Source organism: Podarcis melisellensis (genome assembly GCF_964234715.1).
Source record: "Podarcis melisellensis genome assembly, chromosome: Z".
NCBI classification, from domain to species: Eukaryota; Metazoa; Chordata; class Lepidosauria; order Squamata; family Lacertidae; genus Podarcis; species Podarcis melisellensis.
This window is the reverse complement of record NC_138547.1, coordinates 20,320,876-20,348,614: the sequence shown is the minus strand read 5'-3', so window position 1 is coordinate 20,348,614 and position 27,739 is coordinate 20,320,876. Positions and strand designations below refer to the sequence as shown.

The 27,739-nt window shown below is 44.2% G+C and overlaps 1 protein-coding gene across 2 annotated transcripts in view; it reads left to right on the top strand.

Moving 5' to 3' along the window:
• Nucleotides 1–27,739, top strand: part of OPHN1 (oligophrenin 1) — a 120,331-nt gene that overhangs the window by 90,974 nt on the left and 1,618 nt on the right. For both annotated transcript variants that reach the window (XM_081897802.1, XM_081897803.1), the window contains 5 exons: nucleotides 5,771–5,918; nucleotides 14,109–14,423; nucleotides 22,901–23,027; nucleotides 25,563–25,613; nucleotides 27,226–27,278. In XM_081897802.1, coding sequence (XP_081753928.1) covers nucleotides 5,771–5,918; nucleotides 14,109–14,423; nucleotides 22,901–23,027; nucleotides 25,563–25,613; nucleotides 27,226–27,268 — 684 coding nt within the window. In that variant the 3' untranslated portion in view covers nucleotides 27,269–27,278. The remainder of the gene's footprint in view (nucleotides 1–5,770; nucleotides 5,919–14,108; nucleotides 14,424–22,900; nucleotides 23,028–25,562; nucleotides 25,614–27,225; nucleotides 27,279–27,739) is intronic.

Sequence of the window (27,739 nt, the reverse complement as noted above, 5' to 3'; positions counted from 1 at the left end):
CAGAGCCAACAGTACACTGGTTTCTTACTTTTCCCTGCCCCCCCCCCAGCAAAGAGCCTCACTTGAGTTAGGATTGAAGTGCTTATCCCTTGCAAAGGGATTTTACAAGGGCTAGGTTGCTTTTCATCAAGGATGATTAAGGCTGCAGCCCTGCCCTGTGGATTTCACCTGACTTGCTTCTGAGTAGACAGGCATGGAGATTGCGCTACATACCCATGGTGGTGGTGGGAGGGGAAGAGTGGCAATTTAAGTCTGTTCTGCTGCCATATACTTTCTAAACAATTATGCATAGGAAGAAACCAGCTAAATAGAGCTTTTAATGTGCTTCACGTTACACAATGAATGTTTATTTCGTGGAAGGCGTGTGGGTGTATTTGTGTGTGAGAAAGTAAATAAAAGCCAAACAGAAAGTCCTGAACTTTCCAGAAGGAAGGGTTTGTGGTCGATTGGGTAGAGAAATTTTAATTTTCATGCTTCCTAAAGGAAGCATCATTTCTCGTTTGTGGAAGATGCATATTCATCATTTGAGAACTGAGTAAACAGCAGAGATCTGGTGGTGAAATACTGCAGTGGAAGATTTCCCAGGTGGGCCATACTTGGATGTTCTGCCTAGCAATTCTAAGGATGGGGATTATCGGAGATAAAGAGGGTTCCAGTTGCTGTAAACCGCAGGAGGAGGAGAGCGATCTTTTGTGCTCGAATCCTGCTTACTGGTTTCCCACTGGGGCACTGAGCACAGGATGTTGGACTAGATGGGCCATTGCGCCTGATCCAGCTGGCTCTTCTTATGTTCTCGTGGGATTCCATTACCTGACCCCACATTAGCAAAGCAATAAAGCAGTGTAATATCTGACCGATGGAGCCTTCTCTATAACGCTTCAGGAGATTACCACCAGCACCACAGCTTTTTTTATTGACCTGGAAAAGTGGCCTTTAATTAAAAATTCAGTTTAAACAATCCAACTCCCTCCCTCCACCTGCCAAAAAAGGATAAACATTTTTTAAAAGCCCTGTTTAAAATTGAATCTTCATGCAGATATCTTAGACCTGCACTTAAGCTCTCCAGAAATATCTCACAAGCCAGGAGGCCAACAGCTGGTCGCTGCTCCATTTCCCTTTCTGGTGCTGGGAGTCCTCCTTGAAAGAAACTGGAGCAAAGGAGACTGGAGGCAAATAGAGGAGAATGGAAACAAAACTGTGGTTTGGAGAGACTTCTGGTGCATTTTGAATTTTATTTAAAAATTTAGAGAGTTCCAAATCCTTGATTTCAAAATGCCGGGTGTTGAATCATAAACTAGAAAGCATTTTGAAGCCACTCCAAGTCTTCTTCCCCAGTCTGGATTCAGTATATGCAAAGTCTACCTGACCCTGTGCTGTGTAGTGGTTAGAGTGTCAGACTAGGACCTGGGAGAGACCAGGGCTCAAATACCCACTCGGACATGAAGCTCACAGGGTGTGACCTTGGGCCAGGCACAACCTCTTAGTTTAACCTACCTCACAGGGTCATTGTAGGAATTAACTGGGGGGGGGGTGAATCATGTATGCCACCTTGAACTCCTTAGACTAAAAGGTGAGATATAAATACCATAAATGAATAAATTTCTCAGCCCTCAAAGTTTTAACCACTATTTCAAACCTCCTCCCCAAAAACTTCTCTTAAGAGATTCTGGCCAGCAGTGGGGGGGGGGGGGTGAGTGGAACCATATAAAACAAGCCCTTTTTCTAATCTCTGGAATGGTGTCTTTTAATTAAAAGTAAGATGTCTTCTTTCCTGGCCTTTAATTTCTGCAGCGATAAGGTTAAGTTGTAATGTTTTATTAGGTTTGAGTCTTAAAATGGGTTGGTTGGGTGGGTGTGGAGTGGAAATGTTTCCATACGCACATAGGCAAACACTTCAAATGAGTTTTCAAGCAGGCATGATATCTTATTTATGTGGTGAATTGTGAAGTCTCAAAGGACAGCGGAATTGTTCACTGGGTTGGTGTGTTGTAATTACTGCTTTGACAGCTTTAAACTTGAGTGCTACAGCTAAATTAAAAACTTTATCCCCCTGGAAACAAGTCTTGGCATTACACAAACCCTGCTCTGCAAACTTGAAAGATTAGGTCAATACCACCTGCGCATATGAAAAAAATTAATGTGCTTTTTACTGCCTCATTACATAGTGTGAACCTAGCTGGGGGTAGGAACAGCTTCTTGGAGAGTTTTGTGATTGTGGCTTTTAAATCGAGAGCTATAGTGCTCCGAAATATGGTGTGATCACTGCAGAGAATATACAGCCCCGGGTACAAGCAAGAATTGAGAACTGCATAATTCTGTAAACGTCCTGTCTCCTCATTCTTGTCTTTTCTCTCAACTAAAAAGTCACAAAGCTGCAGTCTTTTTTTCATTGGGGGGGGGGAGAGGGGGAGGTAGGAGGAATGGTGATCCCAAATGAGCTCCCATAAGCCTCCAGCAAGGTGAGGAAGTGTTCCAGTCCGGCAAAAAGTTCCTTTTTCTTGATCATGCAATGAAAAGAGAGGTGCTCCCTTTTGCAGAACAGTTTGAAAACTCTAAGCCGGTAGTTTTCGAACTGTGGCTGTGTTAAGCCCACAATCCCCTGCTTTGGATGCAACAGGAAACTGTACCTTAAAGAAGGCCAGGGCTGAAGCGTCAAGCCTATTATTATTTGTTAAGCCAGAGGATCAGGACAGAAGTGCAGGGACTGCACACTCTCTGCTTGTAACAGAGGCTTTGACACTGTGTAGTAAACCAGGGTACCACGTTTCAGCTGTAACGGGAAAGTGTGGTTGAAAGAGAGCAAGATGAAAGTGCTGTTGAGGGAAAGGAAGGAGAGGCGTGCAGAATGAATGCCCAATGAACTAGCCATGATTTATTAAGTCGTTGCATTTGAACCAACCTTTTGTCCGTTGATGCCAATCTTCTGGTAATGCGGCATAATAAAGAAGTAACTAATTGCATTGTAGGAGGCATTTCTCATCAGAAAGGCAAAGCAGTGTGAGAGAGCTATTAAGCAGTACTCCCCTCCATTGACTTCATGAGGCCAGCCTCATCGGGCCTCCTCGCCTCAACTGGCACCGGGGGGGGGGGGCAGCCATTCCCTCAGGCTGCCTCAGTGGCAGAAACGGGAAGCAGGAGGCTCGCTCTTGTCAGGTTTACTGAGAGACCAGCTCTGCCTGGCATCTCCTGGCCCTCAGCTGTGCTAGCTGGGCATTCTAGAAACAACTGTTCAAGGACTGGATTATTTTCCTCTTCCCTCCCTTTTCCCTTGCAAGTTGTGGTTTTTGTTTTATATTCTAAGCCTGTGGGGACAGTTTATCCTTGTTTTAACAAATTGCACTTAGAACACCCTGGGAGACTTTTTGGCTGAAGAATGGGGTGCAAATGAGAAATAAATATGCCGGGGGGGGGGGAACACTTCATACAACAGTGTTTGTAATGTTGCAGGTCATTTTGAAGTCAACATGCACAGCCTTGCTGGCAGACCCCTAGGTGTGTAAGAACCAAGGATAAGACATTGTGAAAGCCCTGCTCTGCTATCTTAATTTCTGTTAATTGCAACTGCTTTTCAGCCATTTTCTCCTGAGTTGTAGGAGGCGTTTGCCACAAATCCCCAAATTTGTTTGGCATCCAGACCGGGAGAACATTTGGCTATTCCTGTTTCCTAAGCTGTAGAAATGCTGTTGCCATGCAGCCAACGGGCTTCAGAGTCCACTAGAGATTAACAGCTGCTTTATTCTGTGGGGGGAAAGGACAGAAGATCTTAACCTGATGCTCTTTGGATGTTTTGGACTACAACTCCCATCCTGATGTTGGAAGTTGTGGCCCCAAATATCCTGGGGGCACCAGGTTGAGCAAGACTGATCTCAAGAAACTTGGACCACGTTCTCAGAATGATTCCCTTCCCTAGGTATTCTGAAAGCAGACGCCTGGGGATAATGCCCAGCTGCCACCAGCCATAGAACGTATTTTATGTTAGCTGGGAGAGACAAATTGGATGGAAGCTGCAGAGCAGCTAGTTCCATGTCAGCAGCTTGTGTGTACCCATCACAGCCTGGAAAACTATAAAAAATGAGGTCCCCTTAGTGCTATAGAATGGGGCCCCCAGTTTCTTTATGGCTCAGATGCTGGTCTTTACAACAAAGCCCCAATGCTTATGGTCTGTTGTCACTACTAAATACTTTGGCAGACCTTTGTGCTCCATGGGGTTGAGGCAGGAGCGGTGTCAAGGGATGGTGTTATATTATTTTGGCACCTCTTCCTGTGGTAGTGTGGCAGTCACATTAAAACAAATAAGGCAAACCAAGGTTGGGTTGGGAGTAATTGCTTCACTGTAATTCCCCCCCCCCCCATGATTTGGTATATCTAAAGCATCTCTGGAAACAGGACAGGTGGCAATTGAAAGTGAACTTTTTAATTCGCTCCAAATGAATGAGAGGGTAGTGACCAAACAAGGCCTGAGGGGGTCCTAACCAGTGGCTACTAAGGTGGGTGGTGGGAAAGCCTAGTGGGATGCTAAGAGGCAAGGAGGTGGCGGAGGCAGACTCACGCTAGGGGTGTAAATGGCCTGCTATCTTACTTAGTGGATTGGGCAAACCTCTATTCAGAATATTGCTTGTCATGGGGTAGGGGGCACTGGGGTTGAGTTTATGGAACTGAAAAGGAATGCATTTCGAGAAATGCTGTAGGGAATCTATTTTGGGTTATGGAAGGTACAAGCTGAATAATCTCAAAAAGGGAAATGAACGGCGCATTACACACGCTAAATGAATCTTGGAGGAGAGAAATGTAAATTAGCTACTACATGCGAAAATTGGAGTAGGCCAAATTAAGCTGAACTACAACTAAACTACTGCAGAATTGAGCAATTTTTTCACCAGCCTCCTGCTGCATCTGTGGTCACTTTTGTTGATCCTTTGCCTCCTGTTGGCACAATCAAATAGACTGTAAATTACTGTGTGTGCAGACAAGGAAGATTCATGTCTGTGACTGGCCAAGACATTTTCAAGAGGCTCCCTATTAACTGGTGGTTGTTAAGAATTAGTTATTGCTAGCTTTAGCAGAATGCAGGTTACTAGTCCTTCCGTTTTGTGTTTTGTTTTGTTTCCTTTATTTTTTATTGCATCACATTTATATCCTACCTTGTTTCTCCAAGGAGCTCGAGGTGTCTTGCATCTTTCTCCCTCTCCTCAGTGGCAGTGACTGGCCCAGTGGGCTTCCCAGCTGAGTGGAGATTCAAACTCCGGTCTCCCAGGTCCTAGTCTAATCCTGACACCACACTGTGTTTCTTCCTCAGTATCCCATGACTGTGCTCAGGGGTCCAGCTATAGTCACTGGGTGTCTTGAACCCACTGCTCACAAGGGGAAAGGATATAGGGAGACCTTTGCTGCAGGACTTCATTGAGCTTCTGGCTTGCTAAATAGAGTACAGCTGAGTCCTACAGCAGGTTCATGTCCAAAAGTGGTGGTGGTAGATGCAGTACACAGGGTAATGCAGGCTGGAATAGGAGAGAGAGACAGTTTCAATTTCTGGAAGAAGTAATCTTCCATGAGCCTGTGCTGGTCATGCTCATGATACTGTATAGAATTATTTGGATGTATCACTATATATTTTCTGTTCTGTTTTGAAGAACGTTCCTCAAGTAAAGTTCTGAACAATGCTCATGGGTCCTGGCAATGTTTTATTCCAAAAGGAGTCAGTTTTCTATGCATCCAGTTGCTTAAAGCTGCATAATATTAATATCTGCTTTATTCCTGCCTCCCCCCTCAGATATATTCCGGCCCCCCTGAGGACAGTGCTGCACCCCCAGTGCCTCCTCCCCGGGTAGCCACTCGACGGCACAAACCAATCACCATCTCCAAGCGCCCTCTGCGGGAGAGGCCCGTCTTCTTTGGAGGCTCCGTGGAAGACAGTGAAGGTGAGTGGGGCTGATCCTGGTAACTGCTTCCCATCCTTTCATGTGGGGCTGCACTGGAGCTCTGTGTGTGCACCCAGCTCACTTGTTCATTTTTTAAAAAGAGCAACCGCAGCTGCCGCTTCACAAGGGTAAAAAACCCCCACACTATTTGCTGTAAAAAAAATTGCATGCATACACATCCCATAATACTCTGAATCAGGAAGCATTATCCCCACACAGACTATAGCTGCCTCCCATATATACCTTTGATGGAGTGCCCTTAAAAATCTCCTTGGGGCCCACCAAGGCCTCAAATACCTGCAAATATCTTTTGTGGTTTTGTTTTAACTTGCTAGTGGTTTTCTATCATTTTTTAAAAGAAAAAACAATCTCCAATGGGTTTAGCCTATTAGTCTATTAACTACAAGAAATTCCTGCTCTGAAACATAAGAACCTAAGAAGAGGCTGCTGGATCAGACCATTGGCCCATCTAGACCAGCATCCTGTTCTCGCAGTGGCCAATCAGATGCCCCCTGGGAAAAGGATTTTGGCACAAAAGCACACTCCCCTCCTGACATTTCCAGCAGCTGGGATTCAGATGCGTTGCTGCTTCCAGCCGTGGAGGCAGATCATAGTCATCATGGTTAGTAGCCATTGATAGCCCTCTCTTTTCCTCCCTGGATTTCTATAACCCTCTTTTATAGCCATCCAAATTGGTGGCCATCACTGGCTCCTTTGGGAGTGAGTAACTGTTACAGACTGGTTGAACGCAGAGAGGATTGGAGAGAGAAGCAGCTGGGGAACCTCCAAGGGAAGAAGGCTCAGAGTTGGGGGATTGGTGGTGGGACGATGATGAGTGGTCAGGTGGAGAAGAGCGAGAAGACTGGGAGGAGTCTTTAGCTGAAGAGGTAGCGGGGCTTAGTGAGCCGGGAGAGTCTGTGGCAGAAATAGGAGAGGAGGGAAGCCAAGCGGCACAGATGAGTCTGGCTGCTGAAGAGGCATTGGCGTCTCCTCTGAAGTGAAGGCCCAAGACAGGTGTTGATCATCATGTGAGCTGCGCACAGGTGGTCTGAAGCGAGCGAGCTACCACCATTCCTGTGGAGCCTCCTTTTATTGAGACAAACATGCAAGCCAGGCAAATACATTTTTGGGCTATAACCTTTACACATCTTCCATCCCGAGATTGTGGGGTGGTACGAAGTTATTTTGGCACCTGTTTCCACAGCGTCATTTTCCCCTTGCACAGTGTATGACGAAAGGAGACAAAAGGTCTCTAAGGAAAATGTTACAGACAGGACATTGCTGACTTCTGAGACGCAAAAGGTCAGACATGGGTGGAACGATGTACAGACAGCTGTGGCTTGTCTGGGGGGGGGGGGTTTCCCTGCACCCCAAAGTCATGCGTGCAGGCGGATTGTGGCTGCCTGCTGGTGGGGAAGTGTGCTCCCTCCGGACCCCAATGCCCCACTCCGCGATATCCCTACATCCTCCTCCTCCTGCAGCAAGCTCCCCTCCCCACTGGTCTCACAGAACCAGGAGAGGCATGAAGAGAGCAGAGGCACAGTCTCTGCTTCATGGGGGCAAGACCTACTGAAGAACAGTTGCTGTGCTAATCCTGTTTTTGCTCATAAAGAGTTAGCTTCAACTTGGTTGGTGTGATTTACTGCTGGCTTGCTCCTGACAGTAACATAATTTAACTGTGCTCCATGAAGAAGGGCTTTATTTTAGCTGTCCTGAATCTTCCAGCATTCAGTTTCTTCGGATGTCCATGAGTTTGCGTTATGAGAAGAGGGGAACTTTTCTCTACAAACTTCTATCATGCCACCTCTTACTTGCCTCTTCTCTAAAATGAAAAGCCCCAAGTGCTGCAAACTTTATTCATAGGGGAGTCGCTTCATCCCATTGATCATTTCAGCTGCCCTTTTCTAAATCAACATCAGGCTTGATCCCCTTAAGTCAATCCCAGCAACGCTTTGGATCCTGGCTGGGAAAACACTGGGAGGTGCCTCTCCCTTGCATCTTGCTGATTAGTTAAGCTCTCAGTTAAGTGTGCTTTGTCCAAGAATCAGTGGCTTTGCAGATCCAGAGGTGCAAAGTGATTCCATTCAGTAAATGGGTCCAAAGTGCCATGATGGCTTGTTAACAAGCACTGCGACTTTGTGCCACTGTGTGCGTCATGCAGAAACAGTGACTAGTGCTTCTGCTAAATCACTGATCAGTTTGCCACCCGGAGGGCAAACCACTGTGAGAGCCTAATTGGTCGGCAACCCAGGGAGATTCAGAGCAATAGAATGAGTCATAGCCTGAAAAAGCACCAGTGGCCGCCCTCTTGTCACAGATGGATGTGCACTTTCGGTCCCCCCTCCCACCTTTTTACATCATATGAAAGGTTTTGGAGGATCTTGGCAAGGCCTTATCTCCCCACCAGAGCACTCCTATTATCTGCCAATTTTGCAAAGTGTATTGGTGGGGACGGATCAGGCGAGCTCATCTTTTCTTCTCCCTTTTCTGAATTTTGTTTTTAACTTTGGTGCGCCATCGTGCCTGTTAAGGGAGCACTGGTTAATTCTTCTCCTTGTTATGTATTCAGTTGATCACCCCACCCTTCCTCCCAGAAGGGGAGCACAGTCCAGCAAAACATCAACAGCAGCAATAAATGCATTTTAAAAACAGTTGCAGACATTCCAAAAAACAATCACGTTCCATCAAGCCAGCAAGCAGCTCCAGGGTTTGCCAGGACACTGGTGCAGCCTGCTGACCTCTGTCCCACACGGGTGGGTGCTGCATATTTCAGGGTTATTGTCAAAATATCGGCTGATCCCTTTTAGAACAAGGAGTCCCCATAATCTGCTGTCACCAAGCCCAAGTACATGCACATGAAATGACTGCATATTCTTACCCTTCTTTGGCCCTACCTCCCTTATATGGTCCCCGTCCCCTCTGTTCCCTTTTTCCTATCTTTTCCCCCCAGACTGGAATTCTCTCGGGACAGGGACCTTGCCCTCTGATATATTATGGAGTGCTTTGTATAGGATCCAGGAGAGGTAAAAGAAAGTCCTCCTTCAAGCAGCATGGAGTTGGAACTATGGAACTCGCAGCCACAGGAGGCAGTGATGGCCACCAACTTGGATGGCTTTAAAAGAGGATTGGGCAAATTCATGGAGGGGGAGAGGGCTATTGATGGCTACTAGCCACAATGGCTATTCTGTGCCCTCCACAGTTTTTGCATAGACCTTTCTGCTTTCCCTTATCATTTCATAGCCAAGTGTGATTCATGTGCACTGTAGTTTTCACTAATCAGAAGTCAGCCCTGAACCCAGCCATGGTTTGCAAACCTAACCATGGTTACAAAGTTTGGGTTAACACTGAAACACCACTGAACATGAAATGTTGGTTGCTATACTTGGTTCCAAAACTGCATTATTCTGGGTCAGGACATTGGCTCATATTGTTCAGTATTTTTTATGCTGACCTGCAGCAGTGGCTCTCCAGGACTTTAGGCAGGAGACTCCCCCAGCCCTACCTGGGAATGCCAGTGGGGATTGAACCCTAGAACCTTCCACTTGCAAGTCAGATGCTCTTCCATTGAGCGGTGGCAGGCCATGGGTGGTGATGGCTACTCATGCATGACATCTTAGCCTTCAATCACAGTCCTGTGAATGTGGCAACAAAACTCCATTTGAGTTTTGCCATATGTTAAGAGGGACCCAGCAGAAGGACCAATGTGGATGTTTGTGGAAACATCATCTATCTCAAAAAATAAAATAAAAATTTGATGGTACAATGGCAGTGTTGCACCACATAGTTGAAGGCCAAAAACTAAAATGAGTAGACAAAAATTACGTTACTGGAAAAGTTGATGAAGCACTTGGAGATGAAGCATTATTGCAAATACTCGCTATTTGAAGGTGTATTAACAAAAAGCTCTTATTAGCCACACAGTCAACAAAATTCTCATGGACTTCAGGTGGAGGAATAAAATCTTGCACATAGAAACCTAGCTTCATGGAGAAGCTTTCTAGTTGAGCACTCTTTTATGATAACACTGGCTTTCCGCACGTAGGAATTTTTGCAAGCAGTTTGAAGTTATTTAGTCCAGGAAGGACTGTCCCATGCAGTTTTGCTGAAGGAGTACATCTATTCCTTCATTGTCCAGCTTCATATCCTATCTCCATGTAGTAATGGCCGAGCATATGTATATTTATATATTTTCTTTTCCTAAGAAAAGCCAAAGCTGTGATAAGCACATAAGAAAGGCCTGCTGGATCAGACCAATAACCCGGTGGCCAACCAAGAGAAACCCACAAGCAAGACGTGAGCACAAGAGCCCTCTCTTCTTCTTCTTCTTCTTCTTCTTCTTCTTCTTCTTCTTCTTCTTCTTCTTCTTCTTCTGCTGCTGCTGCTGCTTCTGCTTCTGCTTCCAGCAAGTGCTGTTCAGAAGCATTGCTACCTCCAACCATGGAAGCAGAGCATAGCCCCCATCATGGCTAGTAGCCATCAATAGCCCTTTCCTCTGTGAATTTATCCAGTCCCCTTTTAAAGCCATTTAGCTTGGTTGCCATTGCTGCCTCTTGTGGGAGTGAGTTTTCCATACTCCTGTGGGAGTGAGTTCCATACTTTAACTATGCGCTGCATGCAGATGTACTTCTTTCTTCTCTGCCCCTGAACCTTCCCACGTTCAGCTTTGTTGGATGCCCACAAGTTCCAGTGTGATATAACCGTGGCCCAAACTACATAGAATTGTACAGCTGTCACTTAACTTGCATCTCCTCCAGTGTTTCCCTGGTAACATTTAGCTAAAGATTATGTGTTATATGATGTCTTGGCACTCCAGTTCCCAAACTCGCTGCTCCCATTTCATAGACTGCTGGTTGCATTTTTGCTAAGCATTACCAGGGACACACTGTATGTAGCAAGCCAGAACGTGGTGACAGCCATTAATTCCTCCTGAAATGCAATCTCTGAGCCATGGTGAAGGCACCAAGTTTTATTCCCATGGAGCACACTTCATAAATAACTGAAGATTGTCAGCTGCGTAACTGAGAAATGATCTCCACATTGGAGAAAATTAGGCCCAACCAGGCTGAAACTTAATGCCACCTGTGAATTAAGGAGAAGAATCACATTGAAGGCTAGCAATAGTGTTAGGAGCTTCTGCGTGGAAAGTTATAAGAGCAGCCTGCTGAGTCAGTCCAGTGTCCCATCTAGTCCAACATCCTGTTCTCACAGGGGCCAACCAAGTGCCTGTGGGAAACCTGCAAACAGCATTCAAGCACATGACAAACTCCCCTCCTGCAATTTCCAGCAACCGGGATTCAGAAGCACTACTGCCTCTGACTACAGAGGCAGAGCATAGTCATCATGGCTAAGAGCAATTAATAACTTTCTCCTTCTCCACAAATTTGCCCAGTCCACTTTTTAAAGCCATCTAGGTTGTTGGCCATCACTGCTTCTCTGTGGGAGCCAGTTCCATAGTATCACCATGCATTATTCTTCCTGAGCCTTCCAACATTCAGCTTTATGAGATGTCCACGAGATCTTGTGTTATGGTGGGGAGAGGGGCTTTTCCTTAACCACTTTCCCCACCCCATGCATTATTGTATAAACTTTTATCATATCGCTTCTTAGTCATCTTTTCTCTAAAAGAAACGTCCCCAATGCTGTAATATTTCCTCTTAGGGGGTTGCTCCATCCCCTTGTTCACTCCCCCCTTGTCACTGTGAGCTTGACTTTCTGGACTCAGTTGAGAACACACGGCCGTGATTTCCGCCATATGTTTTCTGCAACTTGGAAATGGCATGTGTCTATCTCTTAAGCTTGTTAGTAGGTAGGGCAACTTTTCTTCATCATGTGATGCACTCAAGACCCATGTGCTGCTGGTCCTTTATTTTGGTCTATAAAGCCCTAAACCACTCAGGAACTACATTATGTCAGAGACCCCCTTCCCCTTGATATCTACCTCTGGTCCCTGTGCTCAGTTGATAATACCTCATTGTCTGTGCCATGTAGTCAATAGAGAGGCCTTCAGGACACTTAGACTATCCTATGTAACAAAAGAAAGCTCACTCTTGTGGCGGAGGGGCTGTGATGCTTTAGGATCATGGTGTTGGAGCTGCCCTGTCATGCAACCATTTGGGGAAGTGGTATTCCTCGTGGTAGGGGTCATTACCAGTCACCTAGCTCATATGAACCCTGCCTTAGCTGTGCTCTTCATCAGAAGGGATAATAACCAAATTATCCAATGTAAACAGCTGCCACCCTTGATTTTGGCTGCAGAACTTGAGGATCACTGAAAAGGGGTCTCTCCTCCTACAAAAGACGGGTGACATAGCAAAATGTGGGACATAGCATTGTCCATCCATTGGATGCAGCACAAGCGCACTGTGGAAGGCAAAATGAAAAGGAGACAGATTTGGTTTCCTTTATTTGTGGGAAATCTCCCATGCCACCAAGTCGTTTCTCGAGGCAGGACTTTGCAAATAAACAGAGACCAAAATCTATAAAGCAAAATGTCCCAGGAGAATGATATTTTATTTCCTCCTAAACCTCCCAAGGTATTTGTGCGGGGGGGGGGGGGGGGACAAGAGATGCGCATGGACTGTATCAAGATCATATATAGTTTTCCTGAACACTCTTAAGACAAATAACTTTATATTTTGCTTCATTAAGAGCCTGCACAGTTATTACACATTATAAACCGCCCAGAGTGGCTGGGGAAACTTAGCCAGATGTGTGGGGTATAAATAATAAAATTATTATTATTACATTATGCCTATACATTTATCAGAGATTACCTTCTTAACTTACTACTTAAGGAGACACTTTTCCATTAACTCGACAGTAGTCTCAACCACTTTTTCCATCTTACGGATGCCAGGTAACATGAACATTGGGCATTCCATACATTAGCCCTACTCAGATATAGACAGTGTTCCTTCACACTTTTATCACTATGTAAATTGTACAGCTATTCCTCCAAGAATTCCAGCCCATCAGGTATTGGAAGTGTATGAAATACATTGTGCTATATTCATCTATGTAAAATTAAAGGAAATCATTTTTTTTTTAAAAAATATTTTTTTAAAGATTCTGTCAGCAGTATTCTAGAGCTCTGTCTCCTTGGTGATTTTTTTTAAAAAAAGGTTTTAAAGATTTTTTGAAGGGGGAAAGCCAAGAAATAATACCCTTTCACTATCCCAAGCCCATCTCACAACAGAACTAGCCATATAGGCAATAAAAACAGATGCTTCCAATTCTAAGCTTTCAGTGCCTATTGAAAAAAAATTAAAAAATTGCTCAGTAGCACCTTAGAGACCAACTAAGTTTGTTGTGGGTATAAGCTTTCATGTGCATGCACACTTCTTCAGATTGCATGCATACTTCTTCTGGGTCACAGCATTCCTAGCAAAACATAACGTGTGATAAAATAAATAATGCAGAAAAGGGACCCAAATGGATTTCTTGAAGGCCGAAGCTTGTTTACACATCATCGGAACACAAAGTTCCAAGACAATGTTCTCTGTTACACTTTGTTCTTGCCTGTATGAATTTCTGGTGGAATCAGTTAAATGAGTTTAGCATTCTAATTAAGATACATAATATATATTTGCCTTTCGCCTGTTGTGGAATTTATTGCTCTTGTATTGTAATCCTGAAAAACAACAGACACACAATGTGAATAGAGCACAGTGACACTCAACATAGGAAGCTGCCCTATACTGAGTCAGGCCATTGGGTGCACCTCAGTCAGTGTTGTTTACACTGACTGGCAGCAGCACCTTTGGGTTTCAGTTGGTGGTGGGATGTGTCTCTCCCAGCCTATCTTGGAGATGCCACTTGGGACGCAACCTGTGGCCTTTTGCATTTGAAGCAGGTGCTCTGCCACTGGGCTACAGCTCATCCACTAAAAAGAAAGTAATAGTCCAGTCTTCATGGTTCTGAGTCAAGGGCTGATTTGCATAGTCAGACCAATGGGCCCGTCCAGCTCAACATTGTCTACACTGACTGGCAGCAGCTATCCAGGATTTATGCCCTACCTGGCAATGCCATTGGGGTTGAAACCTGGGAGCTTCTGCTTGCAAGGCAGATGCTCTTCCACTGAGCTATGACCGCTCCCTCAAGAAATCACATGCCGATACATTGCTTTTGTCTGTCAAAACAAATCTTTTAAACAAGTTGAATAAATGTGGTTATTGTTTGGGTCCCCTTTAGCAGAGGATGGCTGCTTCCACACCCCCAACGGCACAATGCTTCCTGGCTGCACAGAGGCCCCCAGGCCACTCCAGCGCAGCAGACTGCCGTTGCAGAGGCCAGGGGAGGCTGATACCAGGAGGCCCAGTGCAGAAAGCAGGTCGGAGCAGTGTGCAGATGTGGATGTGGGGAGACTGGTCTCCAGGCTCCAGGACAGCGGGCAGAAGCTCCCCAGCAAAGCGGCGAATGGCGTCATGCCTGTGACGGAGTCCCTGAAGTCCTCCACACTGCATGCTAAGAGGCCTGCTCCCAGACTTGGGCCAGGCTGCAAGGAAGGTGAGTCCACCTGTTCTTTGTCACCTGCCGTCTTCTTCCACTGCAGAAGTGAATGTACCTGCCTGACGTCAATAGGAAGGCAGTTCCAGAGCGTAGATGCTTACACACACACACACACACACACACAGAAAATTATTTCTTACAAATTTGGAACAGGTATTATGTGGCACCTATAGCAGTGCCAATGCCTCCAGTTGAAGTGCTCAAGTGGGCATGCTTGAGGTAAGGCAACCTGGCAGGTAGACTGGTCCCACATTGCTTTGCATCCTAATAGTAACATCTTAAACTTGGCATGGTTGCAAATGGGCAACCAGTGCGGGTCTCTGAGCAGAGGTGCTATAGGCTGATAGGGTCTCACTCCTGCCAACAATTGTGCTGCAGCATTTTGCACTAACTGCAGCTTCTGGATCAGGCGCAAGGGCAGACTCACGCAAAGCGCTTTTGTTCCAGTGGTATACTCCAGAGCTTAGGGCGAGGAAACAATCTGGGAGCTGGCTTGGATGCAAGTGGAGGAAAGTTCTGAATGAATGCAACCGAACACTGGTAAGGGCTCATTATCAAGTCTACCTAGTGGCAGTGAAGACAGCGAAGAAGGCATCCTTTGCTGCCTCCATTGCATCCTCATCATGTCATCTGGCAGAGCTTTTCTGGGTTGTATGGGGCCCTTTACAGGCTGGCCCAAAGGAGGTGATAGAACCAATGGTAGCTTGCTATGATTTGTTTGCGAATTACTTGTATCCACCAAGACCTTGACTCTGCTGTTATAGCAGATGACTCTCATGGGGTGTCTAGAGCACAGTCTAGTCCTGTTGTGTTGGATGAATCTCAGTTAGTAAGGCTTGAGGATGTGGAAAAGGCTCTTGGATCAGTCAGGGTGACCACTTGCGCTCTAGACCCTTGACCCTCTTGGCTGATAAAAACCAGCAGGGCGAGGACAGCTGCCTGGGCCAGGGAGGTGATCAGTTTCTCTTTATGAGACAGGGTGGTCCATGTCTGTTTGAAGGAGGCAAAACCACTCCTCAAGAAACCTTCCCCGGATTCGGAAAACCTAACTAACTACCAGCCAGTTGCTAATTTCCCTTTCCTGAGCAAGTATCTGGAGCGAGTGGTCGCAGATCAGATCCAGGCACTTTTGGAAGAAACTTATTCTCAGGACTACAATACCTCAAGGACCACCTCTTTCCATATGAACCTACCTGGACCCTGAGATCATCTTCTGAGGCCCTTCTTCATGTGCCTCCTCCTTGAGAGGTCCAGAGGGTGACAACACGAGAACGGGCCTTCTCTGCAGTGGCTCCCTGTCTGAGGAATGCTCCCCCCAGGGAAGTTTGCCTGGTGCCTTCATTATACATCTTTAGGTGCCAGGCAAAAACGTTCCTTTTTAACCAGTCCTTTGGTTGCTTTGATTGACACCCTATGCCCTTTTAAAATGTGGGGGTTTTTTTGGGGGGGGGGTTATTGGGTTGTTTTATTTTGATTATGTGTTTTATATTTTGATTTTATTCTGTGAACCGTCCTGAGACCTCTGGGTATAGGGTGGTATATAAATTCAATAAATAATAATAATAATAATGTTGTGCAGAACTTGCTAACCAAGCTTTTGGGGTTACTGTGACCCAGGTTGCAGCTGCAGATGTTTGTAAGCAACCCGGAGGTGGCTGGACTTAATGGCAATCTCCTGCTTTGGACCTTTACAGGACCTTTTTCCTCCCTGGAGCAGAATTGCAGAAAGTGTTGAGGGCACAATGTCAGTGGCATTTTTAAAAAGAAAAAAAAAGGCCCCAGTTTGCCGCTTGGCTTGCACACCAGGCTACCAGAGTGAGAGATGAGTGGCCCTGAAATACATTCCTCTTTCCAAGTAACTTTTATTATTTATTCCTGCTTTTTCTGACTATTGCAATCTGTACACAGCAAAGGAACTTTTGCTATGTTTCCTCTTTACCTCTTGTTGCTGGCTTTTGCATATTTTATTGTGTTAAAATTAATAAAAATGGGTTACATACCACCCTACTCTCTGACTGGTGAGAGATTCCAGGAGTCCCAGGCACTTTCTCAGAGTTTCCTTGGAATGTGGGTTAGCGGAAACAGTGATGGATATGCAGTTTTATTTACACATATTTGCAACCTGAGCCTAAGATGGAATGGCTCTCAGCATTAACACCCCAACAGATCTTTCCTCTCCATTAATCGTAGCTTTGGATCCAGCACGGAGCAAGCAGGTCTATGTTTCTCCAGCTTAGCTCACATAAACTATGCTGGTTTTTGTTCTCTCCTACCTGGCAGCTGGTGTGTGTGTATGTTTGTGTGTGTGCGCGCGCGTGTGTGCATGTAGGAAAGGCTCATCCATTAGCCTAAAGGGCACCATCTGTTAGTCGTAGCTCTTGCAGCCCAGCTCATCCTTTTGGGATGCTGAACATAGTGCTTAACTACCTGGCTACAATTGTTGACCAGACAAGGGTGCTGGTTTGGTGAGCTTGCTCTCATACCCTTCACAGATACAGGAACTCAAGGATTATAAGGAACTCAGGGCATAATGCCAGCTGTCACACCCCCAACATCAAATGGAATTAAACTGTTGTAGTAAGTTGCTTGAGGAGCATGTTCTGCAGTTGCAAGCAGGGCTTGACGGGTCATGCTGTTTATCATCTCTTACTGAATTCACATGGAATCTAAGTCCCTTCCATCCAGTTTCTGCATCAAGCTAATATTTATTTTAAAATAGGATAAGTGCAATTGTGTTCTGTTTTGCATTAGTCGAAGAGGTGCAAATTAGATTAAAAATACAGGTGAAATGAAATGATCTCCTTAGTTGCAAGGTCTGTGAGATTTTGTGTTACAGGTAATTCACGACTCAACATAATTGCACTGTTATAATTATGTTATGTTAATGACACTATGTTTTTTTAAAAAAACTGGTTAGATCCCACATCACTTTTGTGTTGCCTTACATGGTGGGGGATTGTGCAAGTGTATTTTTTTTCTGGCAAAAGAAAGAGTTCTCAATGGAGACATGATTATTAGCACTTTCCTTTTCAAGTGGAACAGTGCTTAATAACTTGCATCATATATTTTATTGGTATGTCTTCCTGGGTGGTATACTGAATCCTGATAGCTCCTTCCTTGCAGGGTTTAAAAGACACCTGCCAGGGGTTCTTCAGCTGTGATTTCTGCATTGCAGGGGATTTCAGTGGATGACCCTGGGGGGTCCATTTCAACTCTACATTCCTATTATTCTGTGATACAGTGTGATTTTTCTTTTGATGGAAGGTTAAGAAGCAGGATTGTGGCCTGTAGATTACATGTTCTTGCTTGCTAAGAACTGAAGAGGAGCCAAACCACTGTCCCACTATGAACTTTCTCTCTCAAAAGTTCCCAGGTGACATTTTGAGCTGGGATTCCCTTTGACATACGAAGCCTCACTCACAGTCTTCTTAACTTTACTCAGTATTTCTCAAACCTGTGCTGGAAATTCAGCACACTGGTTTCCATTTCATCCTTTTATTTCAAAAAATTTAAATTGAGTCCCCCCCCCCCCAGTAAACAAAAATTAATAGGTAACAAGCAAGATGCATAGGACAGGACTTAACTATGAATTTAGTTCATAGGGGGGAAAAGAGGAAATCCAAACAATCATGAAGGAAGTATATTAGCAGCAATATGGAAAGCCAACAAAGATAGTACGTACATTTTAAGCTAGGGTTCAAAAATCGTTTAGGTATAATTCTAGAAAGTAAGTGGGGCTGATGCCTGTTGTCCAAAACATATTTATCAAATGGAGACCAAGTAACTGAGAAGGTTGTTTTAGATATACAGGATGTAAATGCATCAATGAATAAGAAGTAGCTGCCATTCTTTGCTTCAAAGTATTATTATAGCATAGAAGTAAAGCAGTCTCAAAAGTAAACAAGTGTGATAATAGTTCAGCTTTCCTGATCTTTGCCCTCACTTAAAAATTGACCAAGCAAATAAAGTTTCAGTTAGTTTTGCTTATTCATCTGCTTGATGATTTTCCTACCAATTTACAGCATCCAGGCCTCCTGAACTTGCAAAGCAGGATGTGATGAATATGGTTCATTTGGGGTTCATTTAACTGAAATCTATTTTTTTTGTTTACAAATCTCAGCTTCGAAAAGTCTTGCAACTTCCAAATTATTCAACATCTGCCTTTTCAGTTCTTGTGCTAGTGACAACACCTTAGATTATATACCTGTTTAAAATTTCAAAATGTTCTTCTTACATTGGATAAATTTTTAATTTCTCTTCTGGTGCAGGTCTCATGCCCTCACCCTTCAGAATGGTGGTCAGGAGCAGCTAGGGGTTCTTTAATTTGTTTTGGCAATGTGGAAGCTCTTGGATAACCCCAGCTCCCCTGACTCTGCTGGGACATAAAAGAGGCAGTGAGATATTTAAAATCCTCAGCACACACTGCCTCTGAGCTGTTGGTGGCAGAAGGGAGAGCAGGGAAGATATTTTAGGCAATCTGCATGCATTGATTTTTCTAATATGCTTAAGCTGTAGATCTATGTGTTTTTAAACAACACACAAACAAAAAACACCACTTTTGGGCTGCATTTACGCACAGTGCTAATCCAGTGTTTAGTGAAAAGGTGAAGAACCTGTAGCCCTACATTAAAAAATAATAATTTTAAAAATACACTTGCCACTTTCCAGTCCTCAGGTATGATCTTATGAACAAGTCATATGTTTTTCTTAGAAGATCACCAGTTTCACAGAACTCTCAGGTTGATGCCATTTGTCCCCAGAGATTTGTCAGTTTTTAATCTGTCAACAAGGTTTAAAAATTCCGTCTCTTGTCATCACTGTTGGCATCAGTTCCTCAGACTCCCTTCCTGTGAAATTTTGTTCAGGTGCAGGAATGGCCCCTACATCTTCCACACAGAAGACAGATGCAAAGATTGCTTCTGTGCAATCTCCTTTGAGACGTAGCAGCCTGGAGAAGGTCACTGTTATAAACTGATGTCATCTTTAAACCTTGAAGATTGAGGTTGTACCTATTCTCAATCCAGACAGACTGAAGGATGACTTAAAAGTTTGGGGCCATTCCTCTTGCTAGTCAGACCAATCATATTTAGCATTATCTTGCTGTATTGCTCTCTCCAGGTCACACATGGATTTAGATGAAATCATAATCAGTTTTCTCATCTTTCATTTGTTTTGCTTACAAAAGCACATCAGAAGAGTCTGCTGGATCAGGCCAGCAGCCCATTTAGCCCAGGATCCCATTCTCACAGTGGCTAAACAGTTAGTTGCATGTGGGGAAACCAGCAAGCAGGACCCAAATGCAAGAGCAACAGTGTCCCCTCCAGCTGTGGAGGCAGAGGATAGCCATCCTGGCCATTGCTAGCCCTCTCCTCCTCCATGAATTTGCCTAATCCTCTTTTAAAGCCATCTAAGTTGTTGCCCATCACGGCCTCCTGTGGAAGCGAGTTCCATAGTTTAACTTGCCCTGCATGCACTGCATGTCATTTCTTTTATGTGTCCTGCATCCTCCAAACTTCAGCTTCATTGGGCGTCTATGAGTTCTAGTCCTATGAGGGAGGGAAATAAACTTTCCTCTCTCCACATTCTCCAGTCCATGCATAACTTCATAAACTTCTATATCATCTCACCTCTCCCTCGCCTTTTCTCCAAACTAAAAAGCTCCAAATGATGCAGCCTTTCTTCCTAGGGGAGTCTCTCAACCCCCTTGATTGTTCTGGTTGCAGCTTTTCCGAACGTTTTTCAACTCTACAATTTCCTTTTTGAGGTGAGGTGACCCGAACAATGTAGAGTACTCCAAATGCAGCCACACCATAGATGTTCTATAATGGCATTAGGATAATGCTTCAGTTAATAACCTCAAACCCTCATGATGGGGTGAGCTGTAACTCAAGCCAAATAAATGTTTAATTTCCATTTCTGTAAACGTTCATGAGATTCTTGCATTGCAAGAGTTTGAACTAGACAAGCCTTTGAGTCCCTTCTAGCGCTACAGTTCTGTGATTCTCTGTGTGTTTTGGGACCGTTTTATGTCATCCTTTTGTGTAAGAAATGATGTTAACGAATACCAGTTCACACTGCATCATAAACTAGACATGGAATCTTGTCTCTTTTCAAGCTTGAGGATAAACCACTTCAAGTGTCCGTTTAAGATGTCCTCTTTTGAAGTCCTCCCTTGTTTGTTGAGTGGCCTGTCAGCTGATGAACTGCCTTGTGAGGTTTGACGTCCGATTAATCCAATTGAACTTCCATTAAATGTGCAACAGCTTCATAGATATTAGAAAAGCCCAGTTGTTGTTTTTCAAAATGCTGCTGTGCTTAGTGAAGACAATGATTTATTAACCTACTTTAACTTTAGATCTGCCACTTGGAACAAGGGATGGTCAGTAGACATCGATAATGAAACAAACTAGTTTTTCATAGACTTGTAGAGTTGTGAGGGATGCTAAGAGTCATCTAGTCCAAACAATGCAGGAATCACAGCTAAAGAATCTTCAACAGAAGAGCATCCAACCTCTGCTTAAAAACCGCCACTGGGGAGTCTACCACCTTCTGAGGGAGTTTGTTCCACAGCTGAACAGCTCTTACCATAACAAAATACTTTCTGATGACCTTCATTATTGTAGTATGAATTCACTGGTACTGATCCTCCCCTCTGGAGCAGCAGAAAACAATTTGGCTCCATGGGACAACCCTTCAGATATTTGAAAGTGGCTCTTGTATATCCTCTCAGTCTCCTCTTCTCCAGGCTAAACATACCCAAGTCCTTCAACTGTCCCTCATCAGGCTTGGATTCCAGACCCTTGATCATTTTGGTTGCCCTCCTCTGCACACCATCCAGCTTGTCAATATCTTTCTTAAATTGTGATGCTCAGAACAGACCCCACGTGGGGTCTGACCAACGCAGAATAAAGCAATGCAACACTTCCATTGATCTTGGCTTTTTAATCAAGATGTACAGTTGTACCTTGGTTTTCGAACAGCTTAGTTCTTGAACATTTTGGCTCTTGAACGCCACTAACCCGGAAGTGACTGTTCCAGTTTGCGAACTATTTTTGGAAGCTGAACATCCAACGGGGCTTCCACAGCTTCCGATTGGCTGCAGGAGCTTTTGACAGCCAATCAGAAGCCACACTTTGATTTCCTGAATGGTTTCCGTTTGATTTCCAAGGTACGACTGTACTTTGTCCCAGAGTTTTTCTCATAAGGAGGATGGAGAAGGGGAAGCATTTTCAACAGGATTGTGATGGCATGTAGCCAGTAATTACAAAGAAAGATATTGCATGCCAAATGTTGCAGACTTCATTATGGGTCTTGGCCATCTATGAGTGGGACAATTTGTACAAAACAACACAATAGTTTATAATAGGATTCTGTAATGGTGTTATGCTTTTTTGTTTCCTAATTAGAAACTTGCTCAGGTTATTGAAATGAATGCAGACTTGTCCATTATGTAGAGTAAAAATTTCCAATTTTTTCATGTTGGTGACACATTTTTTAGGCATGCATCATTTTGCGACACAGTAGTTCAGTTTTGCATCATTTGTGACACAATCATTCAGTTTTCCTAGCAAACCGGAGGTTAAGCTAGCCCTTTTCCAGCCCTGGGGAAAGCGTGGGGCGCGTTTGCATGACACACCTACACACTGCAGCCGACACACTAAAGTGTTGTGACACACAGTTTGGAAAGCTCTGGTGTAGAGGCTTAAATGAACCAGTCCATACTTTGAATCTGTACTGTGTTTTGCATTTCCATTCCTAGGACTATTGCCACATCCCAGCTTGGAAACTTGGATGATTCAGCTAAACTCTACAGTAACGTCATTTGTTAAAACAAAAAAAATTCCTTCCAGTAGCACCTTAAAGACCAACTAAGTTAGTTCTTGGTATGAGCTTTCGTGTGCATGCACACTTCTTCAGATACATGCACACGAAAGCTCATACCAAGAACTAACTTAGTTGGTCTTTAAGGTGCTACTGGAAGGAATTTTTTTTGTTTTGACTATGGCAGACCAACACGGCTACCTATCTGTAACTGGTCATTTGTTAATTAATTAATTAATTGATTGATTGACTTCATGAAATTTATATACCATTTGATTGTAGAAAACCAGAAAAAGAAAGAAAGAAAGAAAGAAAGAAAGAAAGAAAGAAAGAAAGAAAGAAAGAAAGAAAGAAAGAAAGAAAGAAAGAAAGAAGGAGGCAGTGAGGTTAAAAGCAAAACATTTTAAAAAATTAAACTAGTAATAAACTAAAAACACATCCATCTTCTAAATATCTGGATAGGCTTGTCTGAACAAGAATGCTTTTAGCAGATGCCAAAAAAGAGTACATTGAAGGCTCTTGTCTGATATCAGTAGGCAGGGAGTTCTGAAGTGTGGGTGCCTCCACACTAAAAGATTGATTTCTTACAAATGTAGATTGAGCATCATTATTCCCTTTCATTATTAACAGTGCTTTGTTACTTTCCCACTCAGGTGAATACGAAGGCTTTGCTAAAGCACGATCACCTGGAGAGAAGCCAGTGATAACACGTCCTCCAGTGAGACCCCCGGACCCTCCGTGCAAAGCCCCGGCAGCGCATAAGGCAGAGGCCGCCTCTGTGTGAGTAGCAAAGCAAGACACATTGAAGGAGATAAATGGCCTGGCAGGATGCTCCAGAAGGCATAGGCATAGGGGGACCCAAAGAGGTTGCCCTGAAAGATGGGCTAATCTGTGGAGGGTGAACAGGGATTTGTTTTTTATTTACTTTTTAGGAATAACAAAGCAAAAGTATCAGGATATCCTCAGAAACCTTCCTGGTATAAACCTCAGGCTTCCTTTCCTCCTTACTGGTGTACGGTTGCATCATATTTGCAATTTCAACCACATATGGTTGAGGGCCAGCTTTTTGAAATTGTGAAAGTTGGGTCTTCTTGGGGTTATCTGGAGCATAAAGGGCTTTAAAGCGCTCCACTTTGCTTGGGGGGGGGGCATGAGGCCTGCTCAGTGCATGAGCTGTGGGAGTACTGGGGTTTCTATCTCCCCCCTCACTTTGCTAGATGTGGGGTAGCTCCAAGGGTTTGGGTATACACAATTTTCCTGTGCACATGGAACCCTTGGAACTGAACCCCCACATAAATTGCAATTGTACTGCAAGTCGAGCAGTTAATGTGCATAGCAACTGGCCACTGTGCAAATTCACCTGACCTCATGGAAGAGGGAGTTATGCACATTTTCCAGTCAATATGCATAATCTCCAACATGCTTTGGGGGAAATGTACATATATTGACTGGATTTTGTACATCCTCTAGTTGCTATGCATAAACTCCAACAGGCATGTTGATCAGAGAGTGTAGAAATGCACATACTGATTTACATGTTGGGGATTATGCGTAGTGGCTGGAGAACATACAAAATTCAATTGATACATTCCCTAAAGCCTTTTGGAGAGTATGTCTACAGAGCAGGAAATGTGCAAAATTCCCTCTTCCTGGAAAAATTATTTCCATGTTCTTCATGAGGCCTAGTGAATGTGCATGGTGGTCAGTTATGTATATTAACCACTGAACTTACATTCCCCATAGCATTTCCTAAGTTAAATACAACATAAATTATACTGGGCTCTTGGTTCTTGGATCACCCTATTCTTAGTTTAGTAAGAAAAGCAAACTAAAACCTTTCTCAGAAATAGCTCTGAAAGAAAATTATATACAGACATTATAAGTACATACATATACAGTTGCCACTCAAGAAAGGTGCAGTGGGTTTGGCAGTTAACCTTGCTGTAACGTGTCCCGGGGGGGAGATGTTCCAAAGAGTGAATAATCTGCCATTCCTTGTGGGAGGTTGAGGAATGATGTTGACAGCTGTCTAACTAGCACATCGCCTTCTGCTTCTGCATTTCGCTGCCTCTCTGACTGTAACACAAGTGACATGCTTTGCAAACTGCAAATCAAGGCAAAGATGGTTTGCAAACTGATACCCGTTGTTCCGTTTCAGTCTCTCTGCGTGTCAGTGGCATACCTGCGAATGCCCTGAGGGTCCTTGGTGTGTGCATTCTGCATGTGTCCTTTGCACATATGTCACAAAGCCATAAAGCCACAAAGCCATAAAGCTAGGCAGCACATTCTTCCTGCCCTACACTCAGGGAGCATGCACACACATCTATTAGGGTTGTGCTGCCATATGTCCTCTTTTTCCAGGACATGTCCTCTTTTTCATGGGTTGCCTTAGCAATCCAGAGTTAAAAGTTGAAGTCTGCAAACATGTCCTCTTTTTTGCTCTTCAAAATATGGCAACCCTAGATCTGTGCCTTGGCATTCCAGATTCTGCACCAAGGAAAATAATTCACCATAAACATGTGTATCAATAGGGCATAATTTTTTTGCTAGTTCTGTGGAGGAGTGTGACTTTGCAGGGGCTTCTAGTAATGTCATCCCCAAGGGCCTTTAATCTTATTTGACTACCCAACAAGCTTCCCACACTTTGGCAAGTATCGCCCACCCCCTTTTCAAGTAGATCTTTGCAGTCATCAGGCTAGAAGCTTGCCCTTATTCAAAAATAAAATCGGAAAAACAGGCTTACAACAAGCTGACCTGCACACTCCTCTCCACTTTGTGTTCTCCTATGGACTTTGAGAGTGCATCTAAATCCGCCTCTCTTCACTCAAAGGTAATTTTTTGCTGGTTTTCAGGTGAGTCCTTGAAATAATAGCCTTCCTCTCCCAGGATTAGATGAAAGAAGCATTTTTTCTTTATGGATATGGGAGGGATATTGAAAGCTATTTGATAGTAGAAGGAACTCCTTCAGGAAATGGTAGCTTTTGGAAGTTTTAAAGTAGAGTTTGGATGGCCATTAGTCATGGATGCCTTAGTTGAGATTCCTGCATTGCAGGGGGTCGGACTAGATGGCACTTGGGTTCCATTCCAACTCTACAATTCTAGGATTCTATTAGTGGCCCCATTTTCTTCCATGTGGAGAGGCCACTCAAGCTCAGTAGTATTAGTGAAGAATGTATTGTTCAACCATGGTTCTTCCCTGACCTTTCCCATTTACCTAACAACTTAACTTGGGAGTGTTTGCCTAAAGATCTGTTGCTTCATCATGCAAAATGAAATGAAATGAAAATGAATGTTCTGTGCTGGTTCCTTTTGCAGGGTGGCCTCCAGGACAAAGTTTTTTGAGACCGCTTCCTTCAGGAGAGGGAGGTAAGGCAGTTCATTCAGACTTGCAATAGGTAACATCCCATCACAGAGTGGTGCAGAGGCAGTGTGGCAAAGTGGTTATAGTGTCGGACTAGGGACCTGGGAGACCAGAGCTCAGAATCCCTACTGTGTCATGAATCTCACTTGGGTGACCTTGGACCAGCTGTTGCCTCTCTCAAACTAACCTACGTTTAAATGGGGAGGGAGAGAACCACGTATGCCACCTTGAGTTCCTTGGAGTACAGGTGGGATCTAAGTGAAATAAATAAATAAATAAATGGAACTTGTATAGTATTTTGAGAGCAAGTGTGGTGTAAAGTTTTCTATTCTTAAAGTTGGGAATAGAGTAGTTGCTTTAGAAGAAGGTAATCAGGCATCCGAACAACATGACCAGTCCAACGAAGTTGGTGTTGAAGAATCATTGCTTCAACACTGGTGGTGTTTGCTTCTTCCAGTACACTGGCATTAGTTTGCCTATCTTCCCAAGTGATACATAAAAATTTTCGCAGACACAGTTGACAGAATCTTTTGAGGAGTTGGAGATGGTGTTTGTAGGTGCTCCATGTTTCACAAGCATATAGTAAAGTTGGTAGTACAATAGCTTTGTAAACAAGCATTTTGGATTCCCTGCAAATGTCCCGGTCCTCTAACACTCTGCACTTTGATCAAGATTTTGGCATTGATGTCGGCCCTTGTGGAAAGACAACTGCCCAGGTAGGGAAAGTGATTGAAGGGGAGAAACAAGCTAAGAGGAAGACCTGTTTGGCAAATCCTCTCACCGTGATCAACTCCTGCCCTGAAGCCTATGTCCCCACTGTGGAAGGACGTGTGGATCCAGTATTTGCCTCCACAGTCACTTACAGACTCACTGCTAAGACTGTGTTCATGGAAGACAATCTTACTCAGCTACGAGTGATCGCTAAAGAAGAAGCATAAAGATTAGTGTGTCAGAATAGGGCTTGGGAGACACCAGGGTTTGAATCCCCCACTTGGCCATGAAACTCATTTGGGTGACTCTGAGCCAATCATTCACTTTCAGGGTTGCTGTGAAGAACAAATGGGTAAGTGAGACCCTATGTACATCACCTTGCACTCCTTCAGGAAAGATGGGATATAATTGTAATAAATAAGATTGGTGAATGGTGCAACGGTGCCACTCTGCTATCCTAACTTCACTGTGCTGTTCTAACTTTCTTTTGCACCAGCCGATGGGATTTAGTTCTGTCTCCTTCACTTGCCCTGCCATCTAGCTGGCCTTACCCAAGGTTTAGGGTTACATTGTGAGTGAACAAGTTTTAGTTTATTTATTTGCTTGAGAATCAGCGGTTGTGTAGGGGTTAGAGTGTCGGACTGGGACCTGGGAGACAAGGGTTCGAATCCTTGCTCAGCCATGAAGCTCACTGGGTGACCTTGGGGGCTGGTCACTTATATATCTCTTAGCCTAACCTACCTCACAGGGTTGTTATGTGGATAAATTGGTGGAGAGGAGAACTATGTATGCCATCTAGAGCACCTCGTGTAGAAAAGGTGGGATACAAAGGCAAATAATGCTTGCTTGCTTATTTACTTACTCACTCACTCACTCACTCACTCACTTCCATGCTTCCCTTTGCAGCTCTTCATCACCACAAGGCAGACTCCCCAGTGATGAGACCTGAAGGATTAATGGTAAGCTGGGGGTGGTGGGCTTAGAAAATTGTTCAGTAGAATCCTGAGTTCTAGGGGTGTTTGTAGGTATGGTGATTCCCTCTCAGCTGCGCCCTGAAGTGGTACAGTCTCAGCATGTCCACATCGGGGGGGGGGGTGCAGCAATCCTTTTGAGTCCATGGGCACCACAGCCATCCAGGGAGACTCTCCTGGCACCATTACTGCAGTGCCACCTTCAGATGCCAGGCGAAAACATTACTTTTTAATCAGGTCTCTGGCTTTTAATGGTCTAGGGTCTTTTAGAGTGGGTTTGATTTTTCAATTTTTCTCAGTCCATTCAGACATAGTAGGAGATATGCACACACACCCCACCACAATTTTTTAGCTGTTATGATCTTACCATTATAAACTTAAACACTATTTCCCATCCTTTCCTGGTTATGTTCTGATACAAGTGACAGAATCTTGCAATAATGCCTTCA